Genomic DNA, 27,615 nt, shown 5'->3' on the forward strand with positions numbered 1-27,615 from the left:
TTGCTGATTCATGTGAAACATGAATACCAGCACTGACCAAATGGGCTGAATGGCCTGTTCCTCTGCTGTTAATACTATGTAGTATTTTGTGTAAAAACTTTACATGTAAGAATCATCAGATGGAAGATTATTCCGGTAGTGGTGATGAAAAAGAAATGGGCCTGAATCTCACCTCCCCGGCTGGTTCTCAGGTGGTGGTATTGGACAGGAAGTGGGGATAGGGCTCCATTAAAAGGCTCCCCCGACTCCCCATGAGCCCCCAGACATTCCCTACCCTCACGGCCTTGGGACCTCATCACCTACATGTTCTCTGGGTCCTGGGAGTTGTTGCTAGGCAGCTCCTTGCAGTGTCTCCTCTGGCTACTGTAGCACTGTCCCTGGAGAGCTGAGGGTGGATGTCCTGCCGTATGTCAGTCAACGCTTGATATGGCTACGAGCCTGCTAAAGTTGGCAGGATTGTGTACCAAGGCCCCACCATCCTAAAATTTCAGACCCTGCTTCTTTATTGGATTGGTGTCCAGCCAATAACTAATTTAAAAACTCACCACACCTATGGAGGCCAATAAGTTGCTATTTGGACTGGCTATGGGAGGAGACATGGCTTATGCAGGGTCATAAATTGAAAATGCACTCAAGGTGACAGCCCCACTTTATACAATAACAATATATCACAGAATTATTATTATAGAATTTACAGTGCAGAAGGAGGCCATTCGGCCCATCGAGTCTGCACTGGCTCCTGGAAAGAGCACCCTACCCAAGGTTAACACCTCCACCCTATCCCCATAACCTAGTAACCCCACCCAACACTAAGGGCAATTTTGGACACTAAGGGCAATTTATCATGGCCAATCCACCTAACCTGCACATCTTTGGACTGTGGGAGGAAACCGGAGCACCCGGAGGAAACCCACGCACACACAGGGAGGATGTGCAGACTCCGCACAGACAGTGACCCAAGCCGGAATCGAACCTGAGACCCTGGAGCTGTGAAGCGATTGTGCTAGCCACAATGCTACCGTGCTGCCCAAATTGTTACAGCACTGGAGGCCATTCGGCGTGTGTCTGCACTGGCCCTCCACAGGAACAATTACCTAGTGCCACTCTCTGCCTTCTTCTCGCGGCCTTGCACATTCTTCCTTTTTCACAACACACTTCCCTCTTTGTTTCCATTGATTCAGTCTTCACTGCACTCTCGGGCTGTGCATTCCAATGGCTAGCTACATGAAAAGGTTCTGCCTCATGTTGCCTTTGCTTATTTTACCAGTTACCTTAAATCTGTACCCTCCTGGTTCTCGATCCTTCCACCAATGGGAACAGTTTCTCCCTATAGTGCAGAAGGAGGCCATTCAGTCCATCAAGTCTACACCGATTCTCTGAATGAGCACCCTACCAAAGCCCGCTCCTCTACTCTATCCCTGTAACCTCATAACCCCACCTAACCTTTTGGACACTACGGGCAATTCAGCATGGCCTTTCCATCTAACCTGCACATCTATGGGGGGAAACTGGAGCGCCCGGAGGAAACCCACGCAGACACTGGAAGAACGTACAAACGCCACACAGAATTGAACCTGGATCCCTGGTGCTGTGAGGCAGCAGTGCTAACCACTATGCCACCATGCCACAGTTACTGACTCATCTGAAACATAAGTACCAGCACAGACCAAATGGTGTGAATGGCCTGTTCCAGTACTTTAAATATTATGTAATATTTTATGTAAAAGCTTTTCATGTGAGACTCATCTGATAGAAGGTAGATCCTATTAGATTATTCAGGTAGTGGTGATGAAAAAGAAATGGGCATCCCTTCATTTTTCCAAGGGGCGATGGTGGGGTAGCAGTAATGTTACTACACGGAAAGATGGTGGGGTAGCGGTAATGTCATTACGTTGGGTAGATGGCGGTGTAACGGTAATGTCACTACATGGGGCAGATGGTGTGGTAGCTATAATGTCACTACATGGGGACGATGGTGGGGTAGCGGTAATGTCACTACATGGGGATGATGATGATGAGGTAGCGGTAATGTCAGTACATGGGTAGATGGTGTGGTAGCCATAATGGCGGGTAGCGGTAATGACACTACATGGGCAGATGGTGTGGTAGCCATAATGGCGGGTAGCGGTAATGACACTACATGGGCAGATGGTGTGGTAGCCATAATGGCGGGTAGCGGTAATGTCACTACGCGGGGAAGATGGCGGATAGCGGTAATGTCACTACGCGGGGAAGATGGCGGATAGCGGTAATGTCACTACATGGAGAAGATGGCGGGTAGCAGTAATGTCACTACATGGGGACGATGATGGGGTAGCGGTAATGTCAATACATGGGGAAGATGGTGGTGTAGCGGTATTGTCTACATGGGATAGATGATGGGGTAGCGGTAATGTCGCTACATGGGGAAGATGGTGGGGTAGCGGTAATGACACTACATGGGGACGAAGGTGGGGCAGCGGTAATGTCACTACATGGGGTAGATGGTGGGGTAGCGGTAATGTCAGTACATGGGGAAGGCGGCGGATAGCGGTAATGTCACTACATGGGGAAGATGGTGGGGTAGCGCTAATGTCAGTACATGGGGATGATGGGGTAGCGGTAATGTCACTACATGAGGAAGATGGTGGGGTAGCGGTAATGTCACTACATGGGGAAGGCGGCGGATAGCGGTAATGTCACTACATGGGGACGAAGGTGGGGTAGCGGTAATGTCAGTACATGGAGAAGATGGCGGGTAGCGGTAATGTCAGTACATGGAGAAGATGATGGGGTAGCGGTAATGTCAGTACATGGAGAAGATGATGGGGTAGCGGTAATGTCACTACATGGAGAAGATGATGGGGTAGCGGTAATGTCAGTACATGGGGAAGGCGGCGGATAGCGGTAATGTCACTACATGGGGACGAAGGTGGGGTAGCGGTAATGTCAGTACATGGAGAAGATGGCGGGTAGCGGTAATGTCACTACATGGGGAAGATGGTGGGTAGCGGTAATGTCAGTACATGGGGTAGATGGCGGGTAGCGGTAATGTCACTACATGAGGTAGATAGTCGGGGTAGCGGTAATGTCACTACATGAGGTAGATAGTCGGGGTAGCGGTAATGTCACTACATGAGGTAGATAGTCGGGGTAGCGGTAATGTCACTACATGGGGACGAAGGTGGGGTAGCGGTAATGTCACTACATGGGGACGAAGGTAGGGTAGCGGTAATGTCAGTACATGGGGCAGATGGTGGGGTAGCGGTAATGTCACTACATGGGGTGGATGGGGTAGCAGTAATGTTACTACATGGGGAAGATGGTGGGGTAGCAGTAATGTCACTACATGGGGATGATGTTGGGGTAGCGGTAATGTCACTACATGGGGAAGATGGTGGGGTAGCAGTAATGTCACTACATGGGGAAGATGGTGGGGTAGCAGTAATGTCAGTACATGGGGCAGATGGTGGGGTAGCGGTAATGTCACTACATGGGGAAGATGGTGTGGTAGCGGTAATGTCACTACATGGGGAAGATGGTGTGGTAGCGGTAATGTCACTACATGGTGAAGATGGTGGGGTAGCGGTAATGTCACTACATGGGGAAGATGGTGGGGTAGTGGTAATGTCACTACATGGGGAAGATGAGGTAGCGGTAATGTTGGTATATGGGGACAATGGTGGGGTAGTGGTAATGTCACTACATGGGGATGATGGGGTAGCGGTAATGTCACTACATGGTGAAGATGGTGGGGTAGCGGTAATGTCACTACATGGGGAAGATGGTGGGGTAGCGGTAATGTTGGTATATGGGGACAATGGTGGGGTAGTGGTAATGTCACTACATGGGGATGATGGGGTAGCGGTAATGTCAGTACATGGGGAAGATGGTGGGGTAGCGGTAATGTCACTACATGGGGAAGATGGTGGGGTAGTGGTAATGTCACTACATGGTGAAGATGGTGGGGTAGCGGTAATGTCACTACATGGTGAAGATGGTGGGGTAGCGGTAATGTCAGTACATGGGGATGATGGGGTAGCGGTAATGTCACTACATGGGGACGATGGTGGGGTAGCGGTAATGTCAGTACATGGGGATGATGGGGTAGCGGTAATGTCAGTACATGGGGACGATGGTGGGGTAGTGGTAATGTCACTACATGAGCAATCCAGAAGGCCAAGTTAATGTTCTGAGGTCATGGATTCAAATCCCACCATGGCGGCTGGTGGAATTTAAATTCAATTATTAAAATCTGGAATAGAAAGGTAGCCTGTGTAATAGTGACCATGGAACTATCATCAATGGTTGTAAAAATCCATCTCGTACACTGAAGCCCTCTTAGGGAACAAAATCTGCCGTCCTTACATAGCCTGGTCCACTTGTAACTTCAGATCCACAACAATGTGGTTGACCCTTGCTCTCTGAAAAGCTTAGCAAACTACTCGGTTCAAAGGGCAATTAGGGTTGGGCAACAAATGTTGGCCTTGTCAATGATGCCCACATTCCAAGAAAGAATAAAAAAGTCCCAAATTTCCCAATTTGTCTAGATAACCGAGTTCCAGATCCTTGGGACCATTCTCATGAATCCCTTTGGCACTCTCTCCAGTGCCTTCACGTCTTTCCTAAAACTGTGACACCCAGCACTGTGACACCCAGAACTAGACACAATACTTGAGTTAAGGCTGAACCGGTGTTCCATACCAGTTTAGTATAACCCACTTTTATACCCTATCTTCCTATTAATAAAGTCTACATTCTGTACTCTTTATTAACTGCACTTTCAACCTGTCCTGTCACAGTCAATGGTCAATGCACATATACAGCCTGATCTCTCTGCTCCTGCATCCCCATTAGAATTGTACCTTTTATTTTACACTTCAAAATTCTCTGCATTAGATTTCGCCAGCCACTTGTCCGCCTATTCCACCGACTTCTTTCTGTCATCAAAAAAAATTAATAAAATGGGCTGCACAGTGGTTAGCACAGTTCCTTCACAGCTCCAGGGTCCCAGGTTCGATTCCTGGCTTGGGTCACTGTCTGTGCCAAGTCTGCACGTTCTCCCCGTGTTTGCGTGGGTTTCCTCCGGGTGCTCCGGTTTCTTCCCATAGTCCAAAGATGTGCGGGTTAGATGAGCCTTTTGTAATGCTTCGAAGTTTCAGATCTTCAGTAAATGTTGTAACTGTGCCCTGTAAGGTCTTGTTGATATATATGCAATATCAGATTATCAACTCTCAGTCCTGTGGACACCACTTAACAATTCTAGACACCATTCTCTCTAATGAGCCGCTCACGCCAGTGTAAAACAGAGGATCTGGTTCAGCGAAGAGAGGTTGACTAATACTTGGGGTGATGGCTTCTTCAGGCCTATAAGCAGGAGTTAACAAGCAAAACTAAAATATTTGGAGATCTTTACCGTCAAAAGGACTAACACATGCGTTTGTGTAAGACAGTTTACACTCTATACTATTCTGGTTTATAATGCAGATCTTTTTATCTTCTAGGATCAGAACAGATGGTAAGAAGTTTGTTTTGATTGTTGAAGAGCCACATCGGTTCGAATCTGAAAGTGTTGGTAATCAGCACCGGAATTCCACTAAAAAGAGTTCAACGAAGGCCCTGATTGATACACCGGGAGTTGACAGCACAGAGGTTAAGTGTCCCTTAAAGCCAATTAATAGCTGCCTTTCAAAGTCGAGACCAGCCAAAAGTGAGCAAAAAATGTTGAATCAAAAACTTGGCTCCAACAACCCAAACCTGGACATCAACAGTGTTACAGAAAATGAACTTTCCATACAGAAAACATTAAAGAATACTTCCAGCCAAAGATTTTCCCCCGATAAAACAAGCCTCATAATTAGGAATCCAAGCATCAAGCAAAAGATTTCAGAATGGGAGGGCAAGCAGGAACCAGCGCTTTCAGCAGATAAAGAAAAAGCGGAAAATAAAGAAGCAAAAGAACTTGAGAACAAGTCGGACAGGGTGGAATGGGTTGAAGAAAATGTCATTAAAAAGACTGAATGTAAACACTCAAAAGTTTGGAATTTAGATAGCAAAGATGCTGGGAAAGAGAATGAATACAAAGTAGATGATGGGAAGGCCAGGACCTTGGAGACTGAAAGCAGATTGTCTGGGGGCAAGCAGAATGAGATGATAATGTCTGATTTGACACAGCAAGTTGGCAGGAAAGCAAAAGAGGTTGCCTGTGCTAAATTTGCCACAGCACAGCTCTTGAAAAGAGACAGAACAACTGTGTCGAATCACATCAAGAAGCTGGAAGAGAAGGCAAAGGAAGATTCGGCATCAAGCCAACTCAAGCTGCCTGGTGATTATTATACCCCTCAGAGACTTCAGGAAGCACTGGCAGCCCAGGGGACGGCAACCTCCAAGGAGAAAACGGATGGCAGCTGTAGCTCTGAGCTGAAGCGCAAGCACATCCAGTCCAATTCTGACTCTGAAGCAAGCGAACTGAGCTTTGGGAATCTAGACGAAGTGAAGGTCTCCTGGGCAAGCTGCAAAATTAGAAATGTTGAGAACATCTACTCGGAACCTGGAACCCTGGACCAGGAGCTTACAGTGAATCCTGTACCCAAACCTAGGCGAACTTTTGAATATGGGACAGAAACAATAGCAGGCCTGTGTACCTTAAGGAAGAGCACCCGGCAATTGCCAGACTTACCAGCCATCCCCCCACCTCTCCCTTTGTCACCTCCTCCTACAGTCAGTACAGGGGCACTAAATGGGAAACTAAGGACAAACAATAAGGATAACCGGTAAGCAGGCATCTGTGTCATCAGGAAGGTTAGTCCTGTTGGGATAAGTGGAAGCTATAAAACAATGATCTAGAAATATGTGATATACATGTGAGGGAGTAAACTGCAATAGTAAGGTGAGCAGAACATTGGAGCCTCTGCAGATGTGTCAAGTTTAGGTTCCTGCTTGAATTTCTCCAAGTATGGAACTCCTTATGTTGCTGCTGATGAGAAAACAAATTCAGTGGGATGCCAGATATTTTCCTATAGACCAGGAGATAAAGTATAGAGATTAATAATTCCTAAGGTGGCCTGCACTTGTGGATCTTCTCGTTTTGGTTTCCCATCAAATTTGATCGAGGTATGGGATGATGCGTTAGAAGAGAAGGTCCAATTAAGAGAAGGGGGAAAATCTGATTTAAAAAAAAAAGAAAAACGGGTTTCACTGAAAAATAAGGATATAGGTCACCTCCTGTTCCTTTTGGAACTTTGGTTCAAATGCACGCAGATTAATTGGATAAAAGTGACCGTTGCCCACTATCTGGCATAGTCCCAAGTAAATTGAATTTAGATACTCTCTACCTAGTTCTGAGCAACTTCACAGCACATTACTAGACCTAATTTGTCAGCATTTGGGACTAAGATGTACCTACACCACATGGACTGCAGCAGTTCCAGAAGGTAGTACACCACTACCTTGTTGAGTGCAATTGGGGCTGAGCAACCAATTTTGGCCTTGCCAGCAACATTCACATCTCCTGGAAGAATACATTTAAAAAACAAATAATATTCTTGTTTAAAAGTCCTACAGGATGGTAAGTCTGGGAAGTGGATCTAGTGTATATGTATAGTGGGTAGAACTTTGAGTTGGGCCTAAGCCCTGTTAGCAGTGAAGAGGGAGTTTTACATGTATTTAACTCATTATAAACTGACCTGACACACTATTGAGGGAATTTTGCAGAATCATAGAATGATGCAGCACAGAAAGAGGCTATTTCTCTCATTTTGGCTCTTTGGCAAAGTGATCTAACTAGCTACATTCCACTTACTTTATTTTCCATTCATTTATTTATCCCATCCCCTTTGGAAAATTACCAGTTAATCTGCTCCCAACATCCTTTCAGGCACTGCATCCTAAATCATAACAACTTATTGTGTTTTTATAAAATAAATTTAAAGTACTCAATTCTTCTTTTTCCAATTAAGGGGCAATTTAGCGTGGGCAATCCACCGAGCCTGCACATCTTTGGGTTGTGGTGGTGAGACCTAAGCAAACACTGGGAGAATGTGCAAATGCCACACTGACAGTGGGCAGGGTTCGAACCCGGGTCCTCAGCGCCATGTGGCAGCAGTGCTAACCACTGTGCCGCCGTGCTGCTCTTACGTGCTGTGATTTTTTTTTAATCCTCATCTTGCCTCTGGTTAAACCTCAAAACTGTTCTCTGGATACTGACCCTGCAGCTACTGAACCCCCCCCCCCCCCCCCCCCCCCCCCTTGCTTTAAGGAGACAAGTCTAGATTCTCCAAAGAGCTGAAGTCCCATATCCCTAGTACCATTCTTGGAAAGAGCACCCCACTTAAGTCCACACATCCACCCCATCCCCGTAACCCAGTAACTCCACGCAACCTTTTTTGGACACTAAGGGCAATTTAGCATGGCCAATCCACTGAACCTGCACATCCTTGGACAGTGGGGAGGAAATCGGAGCACCCGGGGGGAAACCCACACAGACACGGGGAGAACGTGCAGACTCCGCACAGACAGTGACCCAAGCTGGGAATCGAACCTGGGACCCTGGAGTTGTGAAGCAACAATGTTAGCTACTGTGCTACCGTGCCCCCCCCCCCCCCCCCCCCCCCCCCCCCCCGCCCCCCGGACTGTGCTACTGTGCCACCAGTTTGTCTATGTTCCCCTAGATTAAGCCTTCTAACTACCCAGATGATCTATATATAATAAAAGAGTAGCCGTCCTAATACTAAATCCCAGGGATAATCACGGTATACTTCTCCAGTCTGAAAAATAACCATTCACCACTACTTTCTGTTTTCTGCTCCTTAGCCAATTTCGTATCCACTACGCTATTACCCCTTTAATTCCGTGGCTTGAATGTTGATAGCAAGTATATATGTGGTATATTTCCATTTTCTTTTTGAAAGTCCCTATGGAAATGCCAACCTCAATACGCTCATCAATTACTTCATCAATTTCATCCTGTACCAAAACTCATGAGTATATCTAATCTGGGATTTTTTGATACTACCATTTAGTGTTAAATTGGGAAGTATTACATCTCACAATCTGAAGAGTACAAAATCCACTTTTAAAAAAAAAGACAAATAGAGATGACTAAATGCAAAAAATTATATATTTTGTAACTTCAGTGAGCAATGCATTTAATGTGAATTAAAGTTGTCATCTGTTTTTATTGATACAGTCGGAAATCCTTTGAGTTTGAAGATGTACCAGACTTCCAGAGGCTGCAATCCCCCACTTTCTGCAGAAATGGTCAAGTGGATTGGTATGCCCAGTCAAAGTTAGCACTGAACTACACTTTATCAGAAGAGAACATATACGAGGATATCCTGGGTAAGATTCAGGAATTGGGACCCAAATTCCTCTGGGGTGAAGTTTGTCCACCTGGTTTTTAGTATGATCCTAGGCATATTGAATTGATATATAGGGAAAAAAATGGACAAGAAACCTATGAGAGAAAAGACGATACCGAGTCCATAACCAGGAATTAGTCGAGCACGTCGTGTCCAAACGTCCTGTCGGCAGAAGCCACAATGTGTGGAGTTTATGGTTAAGTTTATGATTTAACAAAATGATTTGTGCAATAGGTATATTCATTTTTAGATGGGCAGATTTGGCGATTTATTTTCAATTTGAACACCTATTTTACCTCCCAGGTAAGCTTTCCAGATACAATGGGTCACAATCTTTCAAACTACTTCACACACATAGGACGGCACGGTGGCACAGTGGTTAGCATTGCTGCCTCACGGCGCTGAGGTCTCAGGTTCGATCCCATCCCCGGGTCAATGTCCGTGTGGAGTTTGCACATTCTCCCCGTGTTTGCGTGGGTCTCTTCCCCACAACCCAAAGGCTAGGTGGATCGGCCACGCTATATTGCCCCTTAATTGGAAAAGAAAAATTGGGTACTCTAAATATATAAAGAAAACTACTTCACACAGAATTAGCCTACATCATTTTGAATCAGTGCTTTTTCCAGCATCCTGCCTATCCTTCTGAAAACGGCAGTTACTTATTTAAATAATGTTATATTCATCAATTCTAAACTGGTCAGCATGGAAGATGTAATTTCTGGTGACATTTAAAGGGATCATTAGCTGTTTTCTTTCTCTCTCTCTCTGTCTCTCTCTCTCTCTCTCTCTCTCTCTCTCTCTCTCTCAGTTAGTTTATTTAGACTGCTATTGTGCAGCTTTTGCGTTTTTTGGATGCCTTGGCTGCTGGAATGAACAATAACCATTTGTGGAAGTTAATTTGGTGGATTGGCAGAAAGTTTTTGACTTTGGATTATGGAAAATTTCTGATTAATTTTGATGCATTTGGCATTTTTAATAGTTGGAAGAGAAGCAGGCTAGAATCCAGGGAGCTGCAGCTTCAGAGAGAGGAGGGGAGCACGCAGGAGGCATCCAGAACTCCGAGCTCTCACCTGCAGTTCACCAAGGAGCAGCGGCCATAGACGATCTGTAGTATCTATTGTGTCTTGTACATCCTAGCCTGTAGCTGTCAAAGCCACTGGAGCTCCCTCATTGTTTATGCCTCTAGTCGTTGCTGGCTGCAGCAGGTGACATCTGTGATATCAGTTATATTTACTACATGCAGACACTTGTCCAATGGATTTATGTCTTTTCCCATAGATATGCCACAAAGCTGAGCAATGGAATTTATCACTTCTGTCCTCTTAAGATTAAGCTACAATGTGAGCTTGCCCTCCAGTGAGCTGCCTCCTGAAACATCCAGTCCTTGCTCATGCACATTTTGTGTGCTGAAAGCATCAACCAGCTTTGACCCTCCCAAGTTGCTATTAAGGTTGCAGGGTGTCAGCTTCTGAGTTGGTGCTTGCAAGTGTAAGAGTGTGGGGCATAGTTAAGTTGTAGATTCCTCATTCTCCTGTACTGTCTGAGACTTCATCAGGATTTGGAAGGCGGGAATGGAGAAAATGTTTAATAGTCAGAGGCAATGGTACATTTTGCAAAACAATAGTTAAGTACACCCAACTTTAATGCAGATTACTGAGGTGGATGGTTGGACAATAAGAGGAATGAGTGGCTGTAGGATTAATCACCCTGTTTCATTCTGTGCTAATTTTCATGTAATATTTGTTTTTTTAATTGGAATTTATAGTTAAATAGAAAGATGTGAAAGGCAGTTTGGGGAATGCCGAATTTCCACAGCATCTTCCTGATTGATTGCTATAAAAAATCCAAAGAAATTACATTTACAACTTTTCTCCAGGATTTCTGCGGATTTTCTCCTGAAATTATGATGGTCAATCAGGAATACCCCTGCAGAAATGATGACAGTTAATTGCAATGTAGGAATTACTTTGCAATATGAAGAGATGTAAAACTGAAATTGTTTTGTTCTAGATAATTTGCAAGTTAACAACAATGGGCAGAACTTTGGTCAGTTGAAATGTAAGGGCAGAGGATGGTAATTTGAAGGGAAAGAACAATAAAGTTTCTGAAGGATGTAGGAGAAGGGTAAATGATTATTATGTTTACTGGTATTATTTCTATTGATATTGCAGATGTTCCCAAGGAAAACCCTTATGAAGACATAGAATCTGCCGACCGGCACTTGTTGGGTAAGCGGTGTGTCCAAGTCCATCCTGCATCGGCTGGGTCCACCCCAAAACCAGGCTCTCCATCAGAAATTAGGCCTGAGACTCCTACAAAGGTAACAGGAATATGGTAGATTTCCATCTTTACCGCTTGGGTGGGAATCTGGCAAAAGCCAAATGCCTGTTAGTTGTAGAATCTGCCCAATCTTCATTCTGTCAATTCCACTACATAGTTGGCTTGAGAGATGTTGGGCTTTTGCAGACTGATGGGCCTAGTCTGCTTTTCCTGTGCATCCTGTTCTGTTATAACTGAGTACGTCATTCAGCCGACCAAAGGACATCAAATGAATATTGGCCATATAAGTGAACCAAGATTCATTGAAGGTCTTTGAATTTTGGCACGTGGCACAGAAATCCAGTGTTTTGTCACCAGAGCTGGAGGCATCTTGAGAGGCCAATACTCTTGCTGAACTAGAATCATTTAGTTGGAAGGCTTTAACATTTGTGCTCTCATTCTGCTGAGCAGATCTGGTAAAGATTTGAATGTGTTAAGGTATAATCTAACTGAACATAATTACTCTAATGCTGTTTTGGCAGGATTTGACCAGAATTGTCCAATACTGGAACACTAGCTCTAAGCATCATGTACTTTTGTTGTAGTGCTGTTTCTCATTGTGGGTTTGGCGATCGTCTAGTCTCCCAAAAACACGCTGCTCGGGTCCATCGTCTTTAACTAGAACTATTTATTTACAGCAAGTAATTTTACATTTGGACCTCTGCATGAGGTCAGAACATCTCACTCCAGGGTTTCTTTCACTAATCTGTCATGTGATCTGACATTGGCATCGTGTAAGCTTCTGATAACCCTTTATTAACTAACCTGGTCAGTAGTAATCTGGTTAGCTCTGTTCATTTTACTGTACTTGTGAAGGTTACTCTGGAGATCTATTCTGCCTTCACAGCTTCCGTTGAAGACTCCCTCCCTCTTTCGACATTCCTCGGAGAGGAGGAGCTTCAAATTGTTGGATCTGAGGAAAATCAATAAAGATGGGATAAGCTCACCACCAAAAGCCAGCCCACCATCCACCCCCAGCAGTCCAGATGACACGTTGAGCCTAGCAGGAGACTCACAATTATTAAAGAGAAGAAAAAAGATTCCCAAGGTATGTTTCTGCCCATGGGAGATTATCTTTTAATTAGTTTGAGGGCCAGGGTTAATAATCACCTGACTTTGTCTGCTGTACCTCTTCATTCACCTGAGGAAGGAGCAGTGCTCCGAAAACTGGTGATTCAAAACAAACCTGTTGGACTTTAACCTGGTGTTGTAAGACTTCTTACTTGTCTGCTGTAGTCAGTGAGAAAAAAACAAACAAACCAATTGCCGTTTAGCACAGGTTGGAACATGGTTGCCGTCCTTATTTTAGATGGCCGAATACTATCCAAAAAGGCCCACAATCACCTCTGTGCATCGAGGTGAACTGAGTACAAATAAAATTTCCTTGGATGCAGAGCAGCAATTGATGTGCAGCAATGTTAACCTCTTAACCGTAGATCTTCGTTGATTCCTCACTGTTGTCTCATGCAGGTGGTGTTGAAAATTAATTCAATCTACGAGGCCAGGAGGGGCAAAAAGAAAGTGAAGAGGATCACTCAGTCTCCTGAAACCAGCACAGGAAGAGGTACTGTTTGTGTGTAATTGGCACCAAACTATGTTATAGCACATTGTGTTTTTAAATAAATTTAGAGTACATTTTTTCCAATTAAGGGGCAATTTAGCGTGGCCAATCCACCTAGCCTGCACATCTTTGGGTTGTGGGGGGCAAAACCCTCGTAAACGCGGGGAGAATGTACAAACTCCACACGGACGGTGACCCAGAACCAGGATCGAACCTGGGACACCGGCTCCGTGAGGCAGCAGTGCTAACCACTGCGCCATCATGCTGCTGGTACAGCACATTGTTATTGAATAACATTTAGTGGCAGGGATAGGCCTTATAATAGGCCAATTTAGTGCCCACAAAAATAATTTTAAACTTGCAAGTGGAAATATTACTTCGCTGGAATATTTATATATATATATATATATATATATCATGCAGTGTACCTCACTATTGTGTTTTAGAGGGAACCTTTTTACTTATTTGAATTTATGACTATTTTACCATTTGAAGAATTTATATTAAGGTGGTGACAAGTTAACTTTAACTCCTCAGGTGATTAAACCTACAGGATGTTCAAATGCTGGTGTATGTAGTTTAGAGCTAGTGGAACCATTCTGGGAATACCTGCAGTACACTTCACTCTGAGTCAGCAATAGACATTTAGATAACTCACAGATCAGGGCCAGGATTCTCCAACCCCACGCTGGGTCAGAGAAACCCTGGGGGGATATGAGAATCGCGCCCTGACGCCGGCTTACCGATTCTCCGGTGCCCACGGGATCGACGGCGCGCCGGTTGGGGGCCGTTGAAAGCACCCCCCCCACCCCCCCCGCGCTGCCGGCGATTCTCCGGGCCCCGACGGGCCGAGTGGCCACCGAGTTTGGCTGAGTCCTGCCGGCGTGGGCTCCTCAGGCCCCACACGGTGGCACCTGGAAAGTGTGTCTGCAGGGGTCGTCCTGGAGGGGTGGGATCCGACCCCAGCGGGGGGGGGGGGGGGGGGGGGGCTCCACGGTGGCCTGGCCCGCGATCAGGGCCTACCGATCGGCGGGCAGGCTGGTTCCTCGGGGGCCTATGTTCCTCCGGGCCGAGCCCCTGTAGGGCTCCGCCATATTGCCTGGGGGCCGGCGCGGAGACAGGACCCCACGCGCATTGCAAGGAATCACGCCGCCTGTAGCATGAATGCGTGAACTCGCGCCGGCCGTTCTCCACCGGCTGGAGCTGCGGGTCCACTCTGGCGCCGACCTAGCCCCCTAGGAAGGGGAGCGTTCCTCATTATCGGGGACCGTTGACGCCGGAGTGGTTGGCGCCGTTTTTCACGCCGGCGTCAGAACTTGGCCGCGGGATTGGAGAATCCCGGCACAGGTATTGGAATTCCACCGACACTGGAACTCAGCAGAATCGGTCTCCAAGAATACACTCTCTTGCTGATTTGGTTTAAAGGAACCAGCGATCAGAAAAATTATAATTAGCTCACTAATGGTGCCAGTGAAACAATTTTTTTTTAATACATGGGACATTACAAAATAAGCAATAATTGCCACCCTTGTATGGCTTGCAAACTAAACCTGTTTGTTGATTTATACTTGGCCTCATCTTGCATAAATGTTGTAATCAGGCCACCTTTTTGGAAGATTGGAGAAACACTGAAGATTGCAGAATGCAGTTTATATTACAAAGCATTTTGTTCTTTTGACCCCAAAGGGCGCTATGAAAGAGTTAATAAGTTATTAGGCAATGAAGGTAAATTCTTGATTGTAAGGAATGTAGTGTGGGAGAAGGTAATGTTGCTGAACCTGAGAAAACAGTTAATCTAAACTTGGTCTGCCATAGTTACCAAGTAGCAAAAGGCATCCCTGACTAAACTTCTTGTGTCGATTCAGTTACAGATGAAAACAGTGAAACTGACAGCGAGACTGAAGAGAAACTGAAAGGTAAGCACATTCCTGTACAAATTGTTCATAATTAATTCTATTAAATATATTTTCTGTCTTCCTCTATGCCCTCCTGCCTGGAAATAGAGGCCATGTCAAGTAACAAATTAACTTGATTTAAAATTGTATGGTTGCCCCAGTTGGAGGCGCAGTGTTTTTCAAACTTTTTTCCCTGGACCTACTTTTGCTGACCCACACCAGTCGAATTTTGTGACGCATGCCAAACTTACCTTTAATGCGAAAGGGGAGCTTGCTTGGTCCTCACTATCTCACTCCAAACCGGTTCAGAGGAGAAGAGGGAAATGCACATATCAGGTGCAGAGTTCAGCTGGTTCATTTTGCGGTCTTCACCTTTGTGAGAATGAAAAATCCACCTCATCGTGAAGGGCAACAAAATGCTGGTTTTACTGAGCACTGGATTCCCCAGGCAGATGCTACTCGAGAATGCTGGCAGCATTTAGGTGTGTTTTTAATGTGCTATCGCAGGTAAGGCACAGCAGCGTAGTCTTTTCATTTGGAGTCAGCTGTAAGTTAATATCTGACTCTGAAGGGCGGCACGGTGACTCAATAGTTAGCACTGCTGCCTCACAGCGCCGAGGACCCGGGTTTGGTCCCAGCCCTGGGTCAATGTCCGTGTGGAGTTTGCACATTCTCCCCGTGTCTGTGTGGGTCTCACCCCCACAACCCAAAAGACGTGGAGGGTAGGTAGATTGGCCATGCTAAATTGCCCCTTAATTGGAAAAAAATAATAATCGGGTGCTCTAAATTAATTTTTTTTTAAACTGACTCTTGAGGTCTCAAACTCGAAGGGAATTTTTCACCCACAATTTCTCTTTCAAAATCTGAAACTTCTTTAATTTGCTAGTACTTCCCTGCATACACATGGGCTTTGTATCCTTATTTGCATTGGCACAATTGAAAAATTCATACCTCAAGAATTTATCTCTATACTGTTTTGTTCCAGAGTTAAGTTTCTTCTTTGTAGTCTGTTAACCAGAGGGCCTAGAACTCTGTAGGGCATTGACACTAGCATAGCTCTGTCCTGCCGTGGAATCTCTTGAACACCTCTCCCCAGCAGATTCAGATATGAGATCCTGGCCAGTAGGTACACGGCCTAGTTGTGTCCCTGGCTGTCTGTTAAGGACTACACATAGCCTAATTTTCTTTAAAATATAAGCCAGTAGCGGCCACCATTCTCAATTTAAATGCTGGTAGCGACCATTGGGCACTTCTCCCATGATCGGGACCATTGTGGAACACCAGGACCGATCGCTGTGCGACCCTCCCGACATCCGCTTGCAACTGATCCATGCATCGCGGCCCGCACTTTGAAAACCTCTGCTCTAAAGGTACAGTTTCTTTCACTTTGCACAGCGTGTCAGGATTGGGGTAAATGGAAAAAATAGCATTTTACTAGATCATAGCCCTTTTTCTATGCCTATCCAAATACACTTGCATACATTTTATTCCCTTAATTATTCTAAATACCTTTAGATATAAAAATCTCCTCCAAGCTTTTGGTTTTTAAGAATAAAAAGACATAATTCTCTTGGACCTACCCATAGAATTCCTATAGTGCAGAAGAAGGCCAATTGATCCATAGAGTCTGCACTGACCCTCCGAAAGAGCACACCACCCGGGCCCACTCCCTACCCAGGGCCACTCTTCTGTCCTGTCCCCACAATCCCACCTAGCCTGCACATCTTTGGACTCTGGGAGGAAACTGGAGCACCTGGAGGAAACCCAAGCTTACACATGGGAGAAATTGTAAGCTCCACACAGACGGCCACACTCAGCTGGAATTGATCCCAAGTCCCTGGCACTATGAGGCAGCAGCTCTCTGTGCCGCCCGATAACTAAAGATTTTAAACTAGGTATCTGTATTCTGCTGCTTGTAACTGCTCTTGCTCGGAGATCTGCTGTCATGGTATGTCATGTTCATCTGTCTTGAGACGTCCTCACATATACATTGTGATCCACAACTGCTCTGTGACGTCTATCCAAGCCCAGTGGCTGCTCTTTCTACTGCCCTCCACTTTACCCTCTTGATCTGGGTAGCTTTTCAGGTCGGTTCAAATGGCCGAAATACTGACATTGTCTTTTCTGGATGTCACTCGAGTTATTTTTGCTCTTGCCATTTCAAGCACCACTTCTTTTGTCATGGTCTGACTGAGTGTACATCTTAGCATCCACACTTCAGAAGTCTCTGTTTAATCTATAATGATCTGGCATAAGAAATTCTGGGGCTCCTGAGTCTAAATGGGGGCAGCACGGTAGCATTGTGGATAGCACAACCGCTTCACAGCTCCAGGGTCCCAGGTTCGATTCCAGCTTGGGTCACTGCCTGTGCGGAGTCTGCACATCCTCCCCGTGTGTGCGTGGGTTTCCTCCGGGTGCTCCGGTTTCCTCCCACAGTCCAAAGATATGCAGGTTAGGTGGATTGGCCCTGGATAAATTGCCCTTAGTGTCCAAAATTGCCCTTAGTGTTGGGTGGGGTTACTGGGTTATGGGGATAGGGTGGCGGTGTTGACTTTGGGTAGGGTGCTCTTTCCAAGAGCCGGTGCAGACTCGATGGGCCGAATGGCCTCCTTCTGCACTGTAAATTCTATGAGAATCTATGAAATGTGAATTAGTGAAGTCTGGCTATGCAACTTCCTGTCAGTTCCAAGAGTTTGTTAAGTCTGGGTCACATAAAAAATCTGACCCAAGTGAGCACGTTAAACTCCTTTATCTTTCAGCAGTGGGTTTGCACCCGTGAATAAATACTGCAGTTTGAAGAAAATAATAAATGCCGTCTTTTGAATAATGACTGATGTTTCATTTCAATTATTAAGACTGATATTTCTTAATACATCATTGAATTCAATTAATTCCACCTCATTCCCCATCCATAGCTCACAGCCAGCGCCTTGTGTTGGTCAAGTCAATGCTAAAACAAAGGGGCCGCTATCGGACTTTGGAGAGAGATCTCATCGAATTCCAGGAGTGGCAATTATTTGAATTCTTTGTGGTGGTTGCTCTCCACATGAAGAAGGGCACCAATGTGTACGTCCCTGAGGTTACCCAACAGTTCCCCCTGAAGGTAAGAAGATGCTGAACTTCAGAGAAAGGAGAGAGAGGCCCTTTCTCCATCTGCTCCAATGGGTTGGGATGTGGAACAGTTTACAGCTTTGAAAAGAAAATTCCTGGAATTTCTGATGTGATGTCAGAAAGCGGGGGAGGGTAGTCATTGGCGCAACATACCCACCCGTCAAAAAGGGAGGAAAGTTTGAGAAAGTTTAATCTGTTTCAAATTTGTTTCAAGTACTCCCATTGTCTCTTGAAATACATAAAAGTAAAAGTATTTAAATTTTCTTCTGCAGCAGACATCCATCTATTCTAACCTCCTTCCCTCCCGATGTATTCAAGTGACTGCATTCCTGAATGCTCCAATTTAGTTTAGAGAGCTGTAACTTCTTGCAACACCGAGAATGACCTCGCTATTAAGTGGGACTCTGCTTCTTTTTTGGTCCTCTGTGAGGAATGCCCCATCGAGGCTGCACTTCGACCAGTTCCCGGCACCAACAAACTCAGCTCGCCTTGCAGCAAGAGATTGGGGCTCCATTTTTAAGCGGCCTCTCGAAAGATTAAATTCTGCCCAAAGATTTGTATTATTAGACACTTTACTGGTGCCCTTTGAACAATAAGTACTCTGTAGAAACTTAAACGCTGTATTAGCAAATCCTTACCTCTGAAATCATGCTGTAGGAAAATTGAAAATTTATGGCTCGATTTTCTGGTATGAGTTTATTAATGTTATTCCTGATTGAATTTTGTGGTACTGGAAATGAGATATTGATTTGTGTTTCCCAGAACCCAATATAAATATTCCCACAGGAGTGAGAAATGAGCAGAATTTTCCTGTGTATCGGCAAAGGCCAATTGTGGACGGGAAAACCGGCGTTGAAATTGCTAGCCCCCAGGAGAGGAGGCTGGGGTGCCACTTTGAGTGGTGGGGGAAAGCTTTCGCTATCTTGGGATACAGGTGGTGTGGAGTTGGGCTCAGCTGATGGAAGGAATGAAGGCAGACTTCCAGAGGTGGGATGTGCTGCCATTGTGTTTGGGGCGAGTGCAGATGGTGAAGATGACGGTGCTGCTGAAGATTTTCTTCCTATTTCAGAACCTCCCAATTTTTGTTCCCAAGTCCTTTTTTTTTTTAGGAAGGTGAATGGGTTGACTTTGAGATTTGCGTGGGTGGGGAAGGCTCCGTGGGTGAAGAGGGTGTTCTTGAGGAAAGATCAACGGTGGTGGGATTGGCATTGCTGAGCTTGCTGAATTACTACTGGGCAGCAAACATCACAATGACTAGGAAATGGATGGTGGAGGAGCGGTCGGATGGGTGCGGTTGGAGGCAGCCTTGTGTAGCGGAACCTTGTGTAGTGTTGAGGGCACTGTTGTTGGTGCCCCTTCCATTCTCGCCGTTTCGGTACTCTGCAGCCCGATGGTGGGTTTGGAATCAGAGTAGACAACATTTGTGACAATCTGGTTTGTGCTGACAGGGTTGGGTGTGAGGTTCCGCCAGGTGGGGATAAAGTACCTCAGGGATTTGTTCGTGGGGAAAAGGTTTGCAGATGTACCAGTTACCAAAGGGAAACAGGTTCAGGTATCTCTAGGTTAGGGACTTTATTAGGAAGGAGGTGGCATCCTTTTTTGGTGCTGCCACCCCCTCATTTCTGCAGGATAAGCTTTTGTCTGAAGGTGACATTGGGGAGGGCAGGGTTGCGAACAAGAAAGGGAGTGTGCACCCGTGGAGATCAGGTGCAAGTGGGAGGAGGAGTTGGGGGTGCATTGGGGGCCGGAGTGTGGAGGGAAGCTCTGCTGAGGGTGAACGTGTCCTCATCATGCGCTAGGTTAAGTCTTATCCAGTTTCATGTGGTTGATAGAGCCCACATAACAGTGTCCAGGATGAGTTGGTTCTTTGCAGAGGTGGAGGATAGGTGTAGGCAGTGTGCAAGGCGTGGGGGGGGGAGCGAACCATGTGCACATATTTTGGGCGTGTCAGAGGTTGAGGGAGTTTCAGTCATAGTGTCAAAGATTCTGGGAGTAGAGGTAGCTTCCGAGTCCGGAGGTGCCGATATTTGGAACGTCGCACGATCCAGGAATTCGGGTGAGGAGAGAGGCCAATGTCTTAACCTTTACCTCCGTTAGCCTGGAGATGGGTTTTATTGGGTTGGTGGGGCTCTGAGCTGCCAAAGGCGGGAATATGAGTGAGTGATTTGGCAGAATTCCTGCATTTGGAATAAGTTAAGTTCGCCACTCGGGTGTGGAGGACAGCTTCACCTTCAGGTGGAAGCTGATTATTGACTTCTTTGAGGAGTATTGCGTCGTCAGCGGCGTGGGGGTGTGAGGGGGGCAGTGGGAGTTTTCTCTTTGTTTGGGCGGGGTGATAGGTTGGAAAAGGGAGGTGGGTACCGGGGGGGGGGGTGTGAGTGGGAGTGATGGTTGGAGTGATGCAGGGTGGGTGGGGTTTTGTTATCTATTCCCACGGTTGGCTTTTGTATTTGTGTATACGTTAAAAATGCGTCCAATATTATGTCTCTTAAAAAAAAAGAAATTATTGGCACCAATGGTGGCTTTTTCCACCACATCATTCAGGACATAGAGGAAAAACAGCAAGGGGTAGGTCCCATAATGTCACACTGGCAGAGCCCAGCCCGCCAGTAACTCAGTTTTTCAATGCTCGAGGCACCATCTTTAAAGGCCATCCCAGTGCACAAAGGTTCATTTGGAAGCCCCCCCCCGCCCCGTCTATGCCCTGCCCCGCCACCGCCACTGGCACTGCCTGCATATGACCCTCTCCTCCCTCAGTGATGCACTCCCCTGTAGAGATAATATGCAAATGTATGGAAACAAACGTCACCATCACTGGGCAGGGGAGTGGGGATAATACAATAACGCGTCAACGTCTAGTGAAATGCAATTTGGACATCTCGCGAGATTCTCTACTCCCGTCGCTGAACCTGCCGAGCGAATATCCTGGCTGAAAAATGACACATTATGAGAAATGTGAAGGCTGATGAGGCGCAGGGTAGATATATATATGAAATATGATATTAAGCAATGTGTGTCAATCATTGAACACAGCATGGTGAGTAATATATCTTTTTCCTAATGGTTCAGCTGGACAAACCATTCAAGTTGATGCGAGAAACTGAAGATCAGTTAAAAGTCATCCCGCAGTTCTGTTTCCCTGATGCCAGAGACTGGGTTCCCGTTTCTGAATTTGCCAGGTATATATTTTAATAGGTTATGTTTAATCTTCGTCTTCTCAACTACTGAATGGTTGGGGGTAGGATGTGGTTGAGGCTGGCGCCTGATAAAGGTTGAATGTTCACCTGCTTTGCGTTTAATGAGTTTCCCCATATTTGTAAAGTGATTTTTTTTTTTTACAAATCTTTTATCTGTACCTCTTGGACCAGTATAGATCACTTGAACAATGCTTGATACAAAATAGCATTATTGGAGAATTAAATAATGTGGGTTGAATGTATGCAAGGTGCGCTAGGTATCTTGTGAAAGGGATGGTTTATTATAAGGTTGCAGACTGTAGAATTTTACAACATGGATAGAAGTAGTTAGCTTTTTTGTGTTTGTACCAGCACATTGATAAAATAGAAACTTGCACTTAATAGCACTTATTAAGCACCTTGAGTCCTCCGAACATCCCAAATCATTTCACAACCAATAAAATACAATTGTAGTATAGTCACTGTTGTAAAAACACTGTAACCAATTTGCACACTGCAAGTTCTCTGAATGGCAATGCAATAGATGGCTAAACAATCTGTTTCTGCGGTGATGCCCTTGAAGAATAAATGTTGGGGAAAACAGCAGGAGAACCCCCTGTGCTGCTTTAAACATGTGGGGCAGGATTCTCCGGTAGGTAGAATATGTTCTATGTCCTCCTGCCAGAAGTGAATCGCTCATGGATTGCGTTGGCAACACTTTGCTATGCTAATTTATGCATTGCGGGAAGCTTGAGAGATTCTGTTCTGAATCCCACTATTGGGCCGCTGTTTTGAGCGGGCGGCCTGATACTGAGGTTGGCAGCTGGCACCCCCCCCCCCCCCCCCCCCCCCCGGCCAAACACATCCTGCTCCATCACCACGTTAATTGCTGAGTCACCATCCCCCGTTTCCAGCACGCAAAGCTGAGGATGACCAGATCCCACTCCTGATTTTGACTTTTGGGCAGCACGGTAGCATAGTGGTTAGCATAATTACTTCACAGCTCCAGGGTCCCAGGTTCGATTCCTGGCTTGGGTCACTGTCTGTGCGGAGTCTGCATGTTCTCCCCGTGTGTGGGTGGGTTTCCTCCGGGTGCTCCGGTTTCCTCCCACAGTCCAAAGACATGCAGGTTAGTTGGATTGGGCATGCTAAATTGCCCAGAGTGTCCAAAATTGCCCTTAGTGTTGGGTGGGGTTACTGGGTTATGGGGTTGCCGGGATAGGGTGGAGGTTTGGGTAGGGTGCTCTTTCCACGAGTCGGTGCAGACTCGATGGGCCGAATGGCCTCCTGCACTGAAATGAAAATCGCTTATTGTCACGAGTAAGCTTCAAATGAAGTTACTGTGAAAAGCCCCAAGTCGCCACATTCCGGCGCCTGTTCGGGGAGGCTGTTACGGGAATCGAACCGTGCTGCTGGCCTGCTTGGTCTGCTTTCAAAGCCAGCGATTTAGCTGTGTGCAAAACAGCCCCTATATACACCCCTGTAAGATCTATATTTATTATCCCTCCTCGCCCCTGCCAAAGACACCCCATATAATGCTTGAGTGTATCTCTAGTATCCCCACTTTGAACCAACGACAATTGCATGGCACAGTGGTGCAGTGGTTAGCATTGCTGCATCACAGCACCAGGGTACGGGTTCAATTCCAGCATTGGGTGACTGTGTTGAGTTTGTACATTCTCACCGTGTCTGCGTGGGTTTTCTCTGGGGGCTCCGTTTTCCTCCCACAGTCCAAAGATGTGCAGGTTAGGTGGGATTACAAGGATAGGGTGGGGGAGTGGGCCTAGGTAGGATGGTCTTTCAGAGGGTCCTGCAGACTCAATGGGCCAAATGGCCTCCTTCTGCTCTGTAGGAATTGTATAGTTTAGAAACATCTAGCTATGTTTGCCAGCTCCTGACCACATCAAAAGCAGTTAGTTATTTCTGATGAGAAAAAGAGGAAGTGAAAGCACTTATCTCCTAGATGTTTATAAGCATTGTGGTAAGGTTGAAAGCAGGGTACTTGAGATGCATTCAAGTGTGAAGAAAAATGAAAATAAACAATCCAGACACCTGGCTGTCTGGAAGCTATTACTCTGTCAATTACAGCCTGATGAAAGTTATTTCTCTTTGAAAGTGAATAGAAACCTTGCAGAGGCTATGAAGTAACAGCGGCTAGCTTCCAGGCAGGGGTGACTGATTGGGGGTGGGTTCTCTGATATGGGGGGTCAGATGAGGATCTTTGTTGGGGGGGGGGCTGGGGGGGTCGGCAGGGCAGGATTTGCTTTGTAGGGGAGGGGGCCCTCTGATGAACTTTGGGGGCACCTGCATTAAATTCTTGCTCCCTTGGTCTACCACGTCAGGGAAATCCTGACAAACACATGCACCAATCCATACACGCGTGAATCCCGGCTGAGAGGGCTTGAGCACCATGGAGGCGTGGAGAATTGAGTGCCCAGCCCGTTACTAGGATGCGAATGGGTTCAAATGACCTATTTGCATCCTCCCGCTGGTGCAGAGTGTGAATCTGTATGCTGCTGCCACCAGCAGGGGTCTGGAGCATCGCAACGGGTACCAATCCCATTTTTTGCCCGAATGAGATTTTCCAACGCACCGGGAACTCTGCTACTGGCGGCGGAGAATTCCAGCCCTGATCTTTGATATTATTTGACAGTAGGCAAGGCCTCACTTTAGCAACTCATCTGAAAGGTATCCACCCCTGATGATGCAGCACACCCTCAATACTGTACTGAGGTGTCAGCTTAGATGATGTGTCTCGAGAGTTGCTTGAACCAGTAACCTTCTGATTCTCTTGAGGCATAAGTTCGGACACTGAGCCAAGGCATATTTCTAGCCCATTTTGTTGATATATGGTTTCAGGAGCTGGTTTAGCTCACTAGGCTAAATCACTGGCTTTTAAAGCAGACCAAGCAGGCCAGCAGCACGGTTCAATTCCCGTACCAGCCTCCCCGAACAGGCGCCGGAATGTGGCGACTAGGGGCTTTTCACAGTAACTTCATTGAAGCCTACTCGTGACAATAAGCGATTTTCATTTTTTCATGTGATCGATAAAATGATAGAACATAGAACATAGAACAGTACAGCACAGAACAGGCCCTTCGGCCCTCGATGTTGTGCCGAGCAATGATCACCCTACTTAAACCCACGTAACCCGTATACCCGTAACCCAACAATCCCCCCATTAACCTTACACTACGGGCAATTTAGCATGGCCAATCCACCTAACCCGCACATCTTTGGACTGTGGGAGGAAACCGGAGCACCCGGAGGAAACCCACGCACACACGGGGAGGACGTGCAGACTCCACACAGACAGTGACCCAGCCGGGAATCGAACCTGGGACCACTGGAGCTGTGAAGCATTGATGCTAACCACCATGCTACCGTGAGTCTTATTGTGGACATACTGCATCTAGTATGTTTTACACGGTGTGTTTTGTAGCAATGTTACAATGTTTTTTTTCCAGGGCTATGGTTTGCAATAGCACAGAATATTCTAATAAATGTTCCTTGTCTTCCACTGTAATAGTGAAACTTTTTCATTTGTCCTGACTGGTGAGGATGGGAGCAGACGATTCGGGTATTGTCGGAGGCTGCTGGTAGGATTACCGAATAAACCTTATTAAAAATTAAAATGATGTTTCCGAACCTCTTCTGCAATGACTTTGGGACAGGTTATGACAGGCTAAAAGTTACATCTTCTCTTCTTCCTTTTAGCCCACCGGGAAGGGGAAACGTTTACCTGAGGTTTACTGTATCGTTAGTCGGCTGGGCTGTTTTAACCTCTTCTCCAAGGTACGGTTACAGATCAATGTTAGTCAGGGACTGGCAAGGTGAAATAACTGAGCCCTTGGATTAAGGAATTGAACCAACATCTTGTCAATTTCCTTTGCTGTTGGACTTTGGTGCTTGTTTGTTCTGTTCCCCATTTTCTGAAAATGGTGCAAAGGAATGGTGTTGGACGGGAAACTTTGTGAAATGATTTGTGTTGATTCTTTTCACACTAATACTTTAAAAGTACCTGAGGAATTCTGAGTACTTCCCTTTACATCAATCCAAAAACAGGTTTTCTAGGTTTCCTATGAATGCATTTGCTGAGCTATCTTTTTGTGAGCATACATTTTGAAAAAATTTTTTAAAACATTTTTATTTAATTAAAACTTTTTTTTAAGAGTACCCAATTCATTTTTTTCCAATTAAGAGGCAATTTAGCGTGGCCAATCCACCTACCCTGCACATCTTTGGGTTGTGGGGGTGAAACCCAGGCAAACACGGGGAGAATGTGCAAACTCCACACGGACAGTGACCCAGAGCCGGGATCGAACCTGGGACCTCAACGCCGTGAGGCAGCAATGCGCTGCTGTGCTGCCCTTGTGAGCAGATGTTGTGGTGAAGTAAATACATCGAGTCTCTCTTGTAGTGTACCTGCTTCACGGTACTGCAAACGATGAGGGCTACATGTTCATTATATTTGTGTATTAATCAGAAACCTTCTCCGACTGTCCTTATTGTGCATTGTGGATAGCACAATTGCTTCACAGCTCCAGGGTCCCAGGTTCGATTCCGGCTTGGGTCACTGTCTGTGCGGAGTCTGCACAGCCTCCCCGTGTGTGCGTGGGTTTCCTCCTGGTGCTCCGGTTTCCTCCCACAGTCCAAAGATGTGCAAGTTAGGTGGATTGGCCATGATAAATTCCCCTTAGTGTCCAAAATTGCCCTTCGTGTTGGGTGGGGTTACTGGGTTATGGGGATAGGGTGGAGGTGTTAACCTTGGGTAGGGTGCTCTTTCCAGGAGCCGGTGCAGACTCGATGGGCCGAATGGCCTCCTTCTACACTGTAAATTCTATGATATTCCATACTTATTTAAGTAATAAGTGTAAGAGCCTGTGCTCACTCCAGCCTAACCACCAATGCTCATTGTGATTCATTCCAACTATTCACTGCTCAAGGCAACTGACTATATTGGCATTTGAGTGTCTTCCTTCTTTCAGTCACAATGGAGCAGTTACACTTGGAACTACATTTACTCTGTTATGTAGAAATTGTTTATAGCTTTTGAGTACCTCAGACTATTTATGCCCACCTGTCATTTGCACTAGTATGTTTTCATAACTTAATACTCACCGGAAAATAAACATTAGAATAGAAATATTAAATACTCTTATCACTGTAGGCCTGGATTTCAAAGCAATAAACTTGAGAGGTGCAGCAACCATATAATATTTGACAGAACGTTGCAGCTTTTTGTGCTTCTTTCTAATTTATGCTGTTTGAGTTCAGTCAAGTCTGGCTCTATTTCTCCTCCATGAGGCAGAAGACTAATCAGTTTCTATTATTTTCTGCCATGTTGCAGGTCCTGGATGAGGTGGAGAAGCGGCGAGTGATTTCCCCTGCTCTTGTTCAGCCATTCATGAGAAGCATTATGGAAGCTCCATTCCCTGCTCCGGGGCGAACCATCACTGTTAGAAACTTCCTTCCAGGATCAGGGAATGAGGTAAGGCAAAAGTTCAATGGCGGGATTCTCCAATAATGGGACTCAAGGGCGGGATTCTCCAATAATGGGACTCAAGGGTGGGATTCTCCAATAATGGGGCTATGTCCCCACTCCAGCGTCAAAACATCCTGACGAAAGTCCAAAGTGATTCTCCTACCTGAAGGGGGCTAGCAGAGCCCCAAAGTAGTCCTCGCAGCTTCGGCTGCTGATACAGGGCCCTGCACTTCTGGTCGGGGGTCCGTGCATGCACACGGCAGTGGCCTACGTCGGACGCCCCACGCGACATGGCAAACCCACACCATGGGCTGGCACCAAAAAAATAGTCCCTCCCCGAGATCGCGTGCGCCCGCGGATCGGTGGCCCCCAATCAATAGCCTGCGCCCCCCCCCCCCCCCCCCCCCTTCCCAGTGAAAGATCCCCCCCGCACTCCCCACCAGGGCAGCCGCCGACTGAGTCCACAGCCCCCACGCCGAGTTCCCGACGGGTGAGACCATGAGAGATCCACGCCGTCGGGAACCCGGCCAGTTACACTTGGAGAATCACCGTGGGGGCCTCTGTCAATGGACCCCCTACCCGCGTAGACCGCGTGCATGCGATTCTCTGGAACCGGAGAATCGCGGGAGCGGCGTCGTGCCGGATTTCGGCGACAACGCTCATTCACCGCTCTTGCGCTGTACCCTTATAGATTACGATACTTCATTCTAAAATGAGAGGTCGTAATCTT

At 46.3% G+C, this 27,615-nt stretch overlaps 1 protein-coding gene across 4 annotated transcripts in view; it reads left to right on the top strand.

Moving 5' to 3' along the window:
- Nucleotides 1-27,615, top strand: part of si:dkey-82f1.1 (DENN domain-containing protein 2A) — a 125,779-nt gene that overhangs the window by 67,538 nt on the left and 30,626 nt on the right. For all 4 annotated transcript variants that reach the window (XM_038780623.1, XM_038780622.1, XM_038780621.1 and 1 more), the window contains 11 exons: nucleotides 5,484-6,752; nucleotides 9,167-9,318; nucleotides 11,510-11,658; nucleotides 12,505-12,705; nucleotides 13,128-13,221; nucleotides 15,084-15,134; nucleotides 18,029-18,216; nucleotides 21,294-21,403; nucleotides 24,930-24,999; nucleotides 25,118-25,195; nucleotides 26,751-26,891. In XM_038780623.1, the coding sequence (XP_038636551.1) occupies nucleotides 5,484-6,752; nucleotides 9,167-9,318; nucleotides 11,510-11,658; nucleotides 12,505-12,705; nucleotides 13,128-13,221; nucleotides 15,084-15,134; nucleotides 18,029-18,216; nucleotides 21,294-21,403; nucleotides 24,930-24,999; nucleotides 25,118-25,195; nucleotides 26,751-26,891 (2,503 nt within the window). The remainder of the gene's footprint in view (nucleotides 1-5,483; nucleotides 6,753-9,166; nucleotides 9,319-11,509; nucleotides 11,659-12,504; nucleotides 12,706-13,127; nucleotides 13,222-15,083; nucleotides 15,135-18,028; nucleotides 18,217-21,293; nucleotides 21,404-24,929; nucleotides 25,000-25,117; nucleotides 25,196-26,750; nucleotides 26,892-27,615) is intronic.

Source organism: Scyliorhinus canicula, chromosome 20 (assembly GCF_902713615.1).
Source record: "Scyliorhinus canicula chromosome 20, sScyCan1.1, whole genome shotgun sequence".
NCBI classification, from domain to species: Eukaryota; Metazoa; Chordata; class Chondrichthyes; order Carcharhiniformes; family Scyliorhinidae; genus Scyliorhinus; species Scyliorhinus canicula.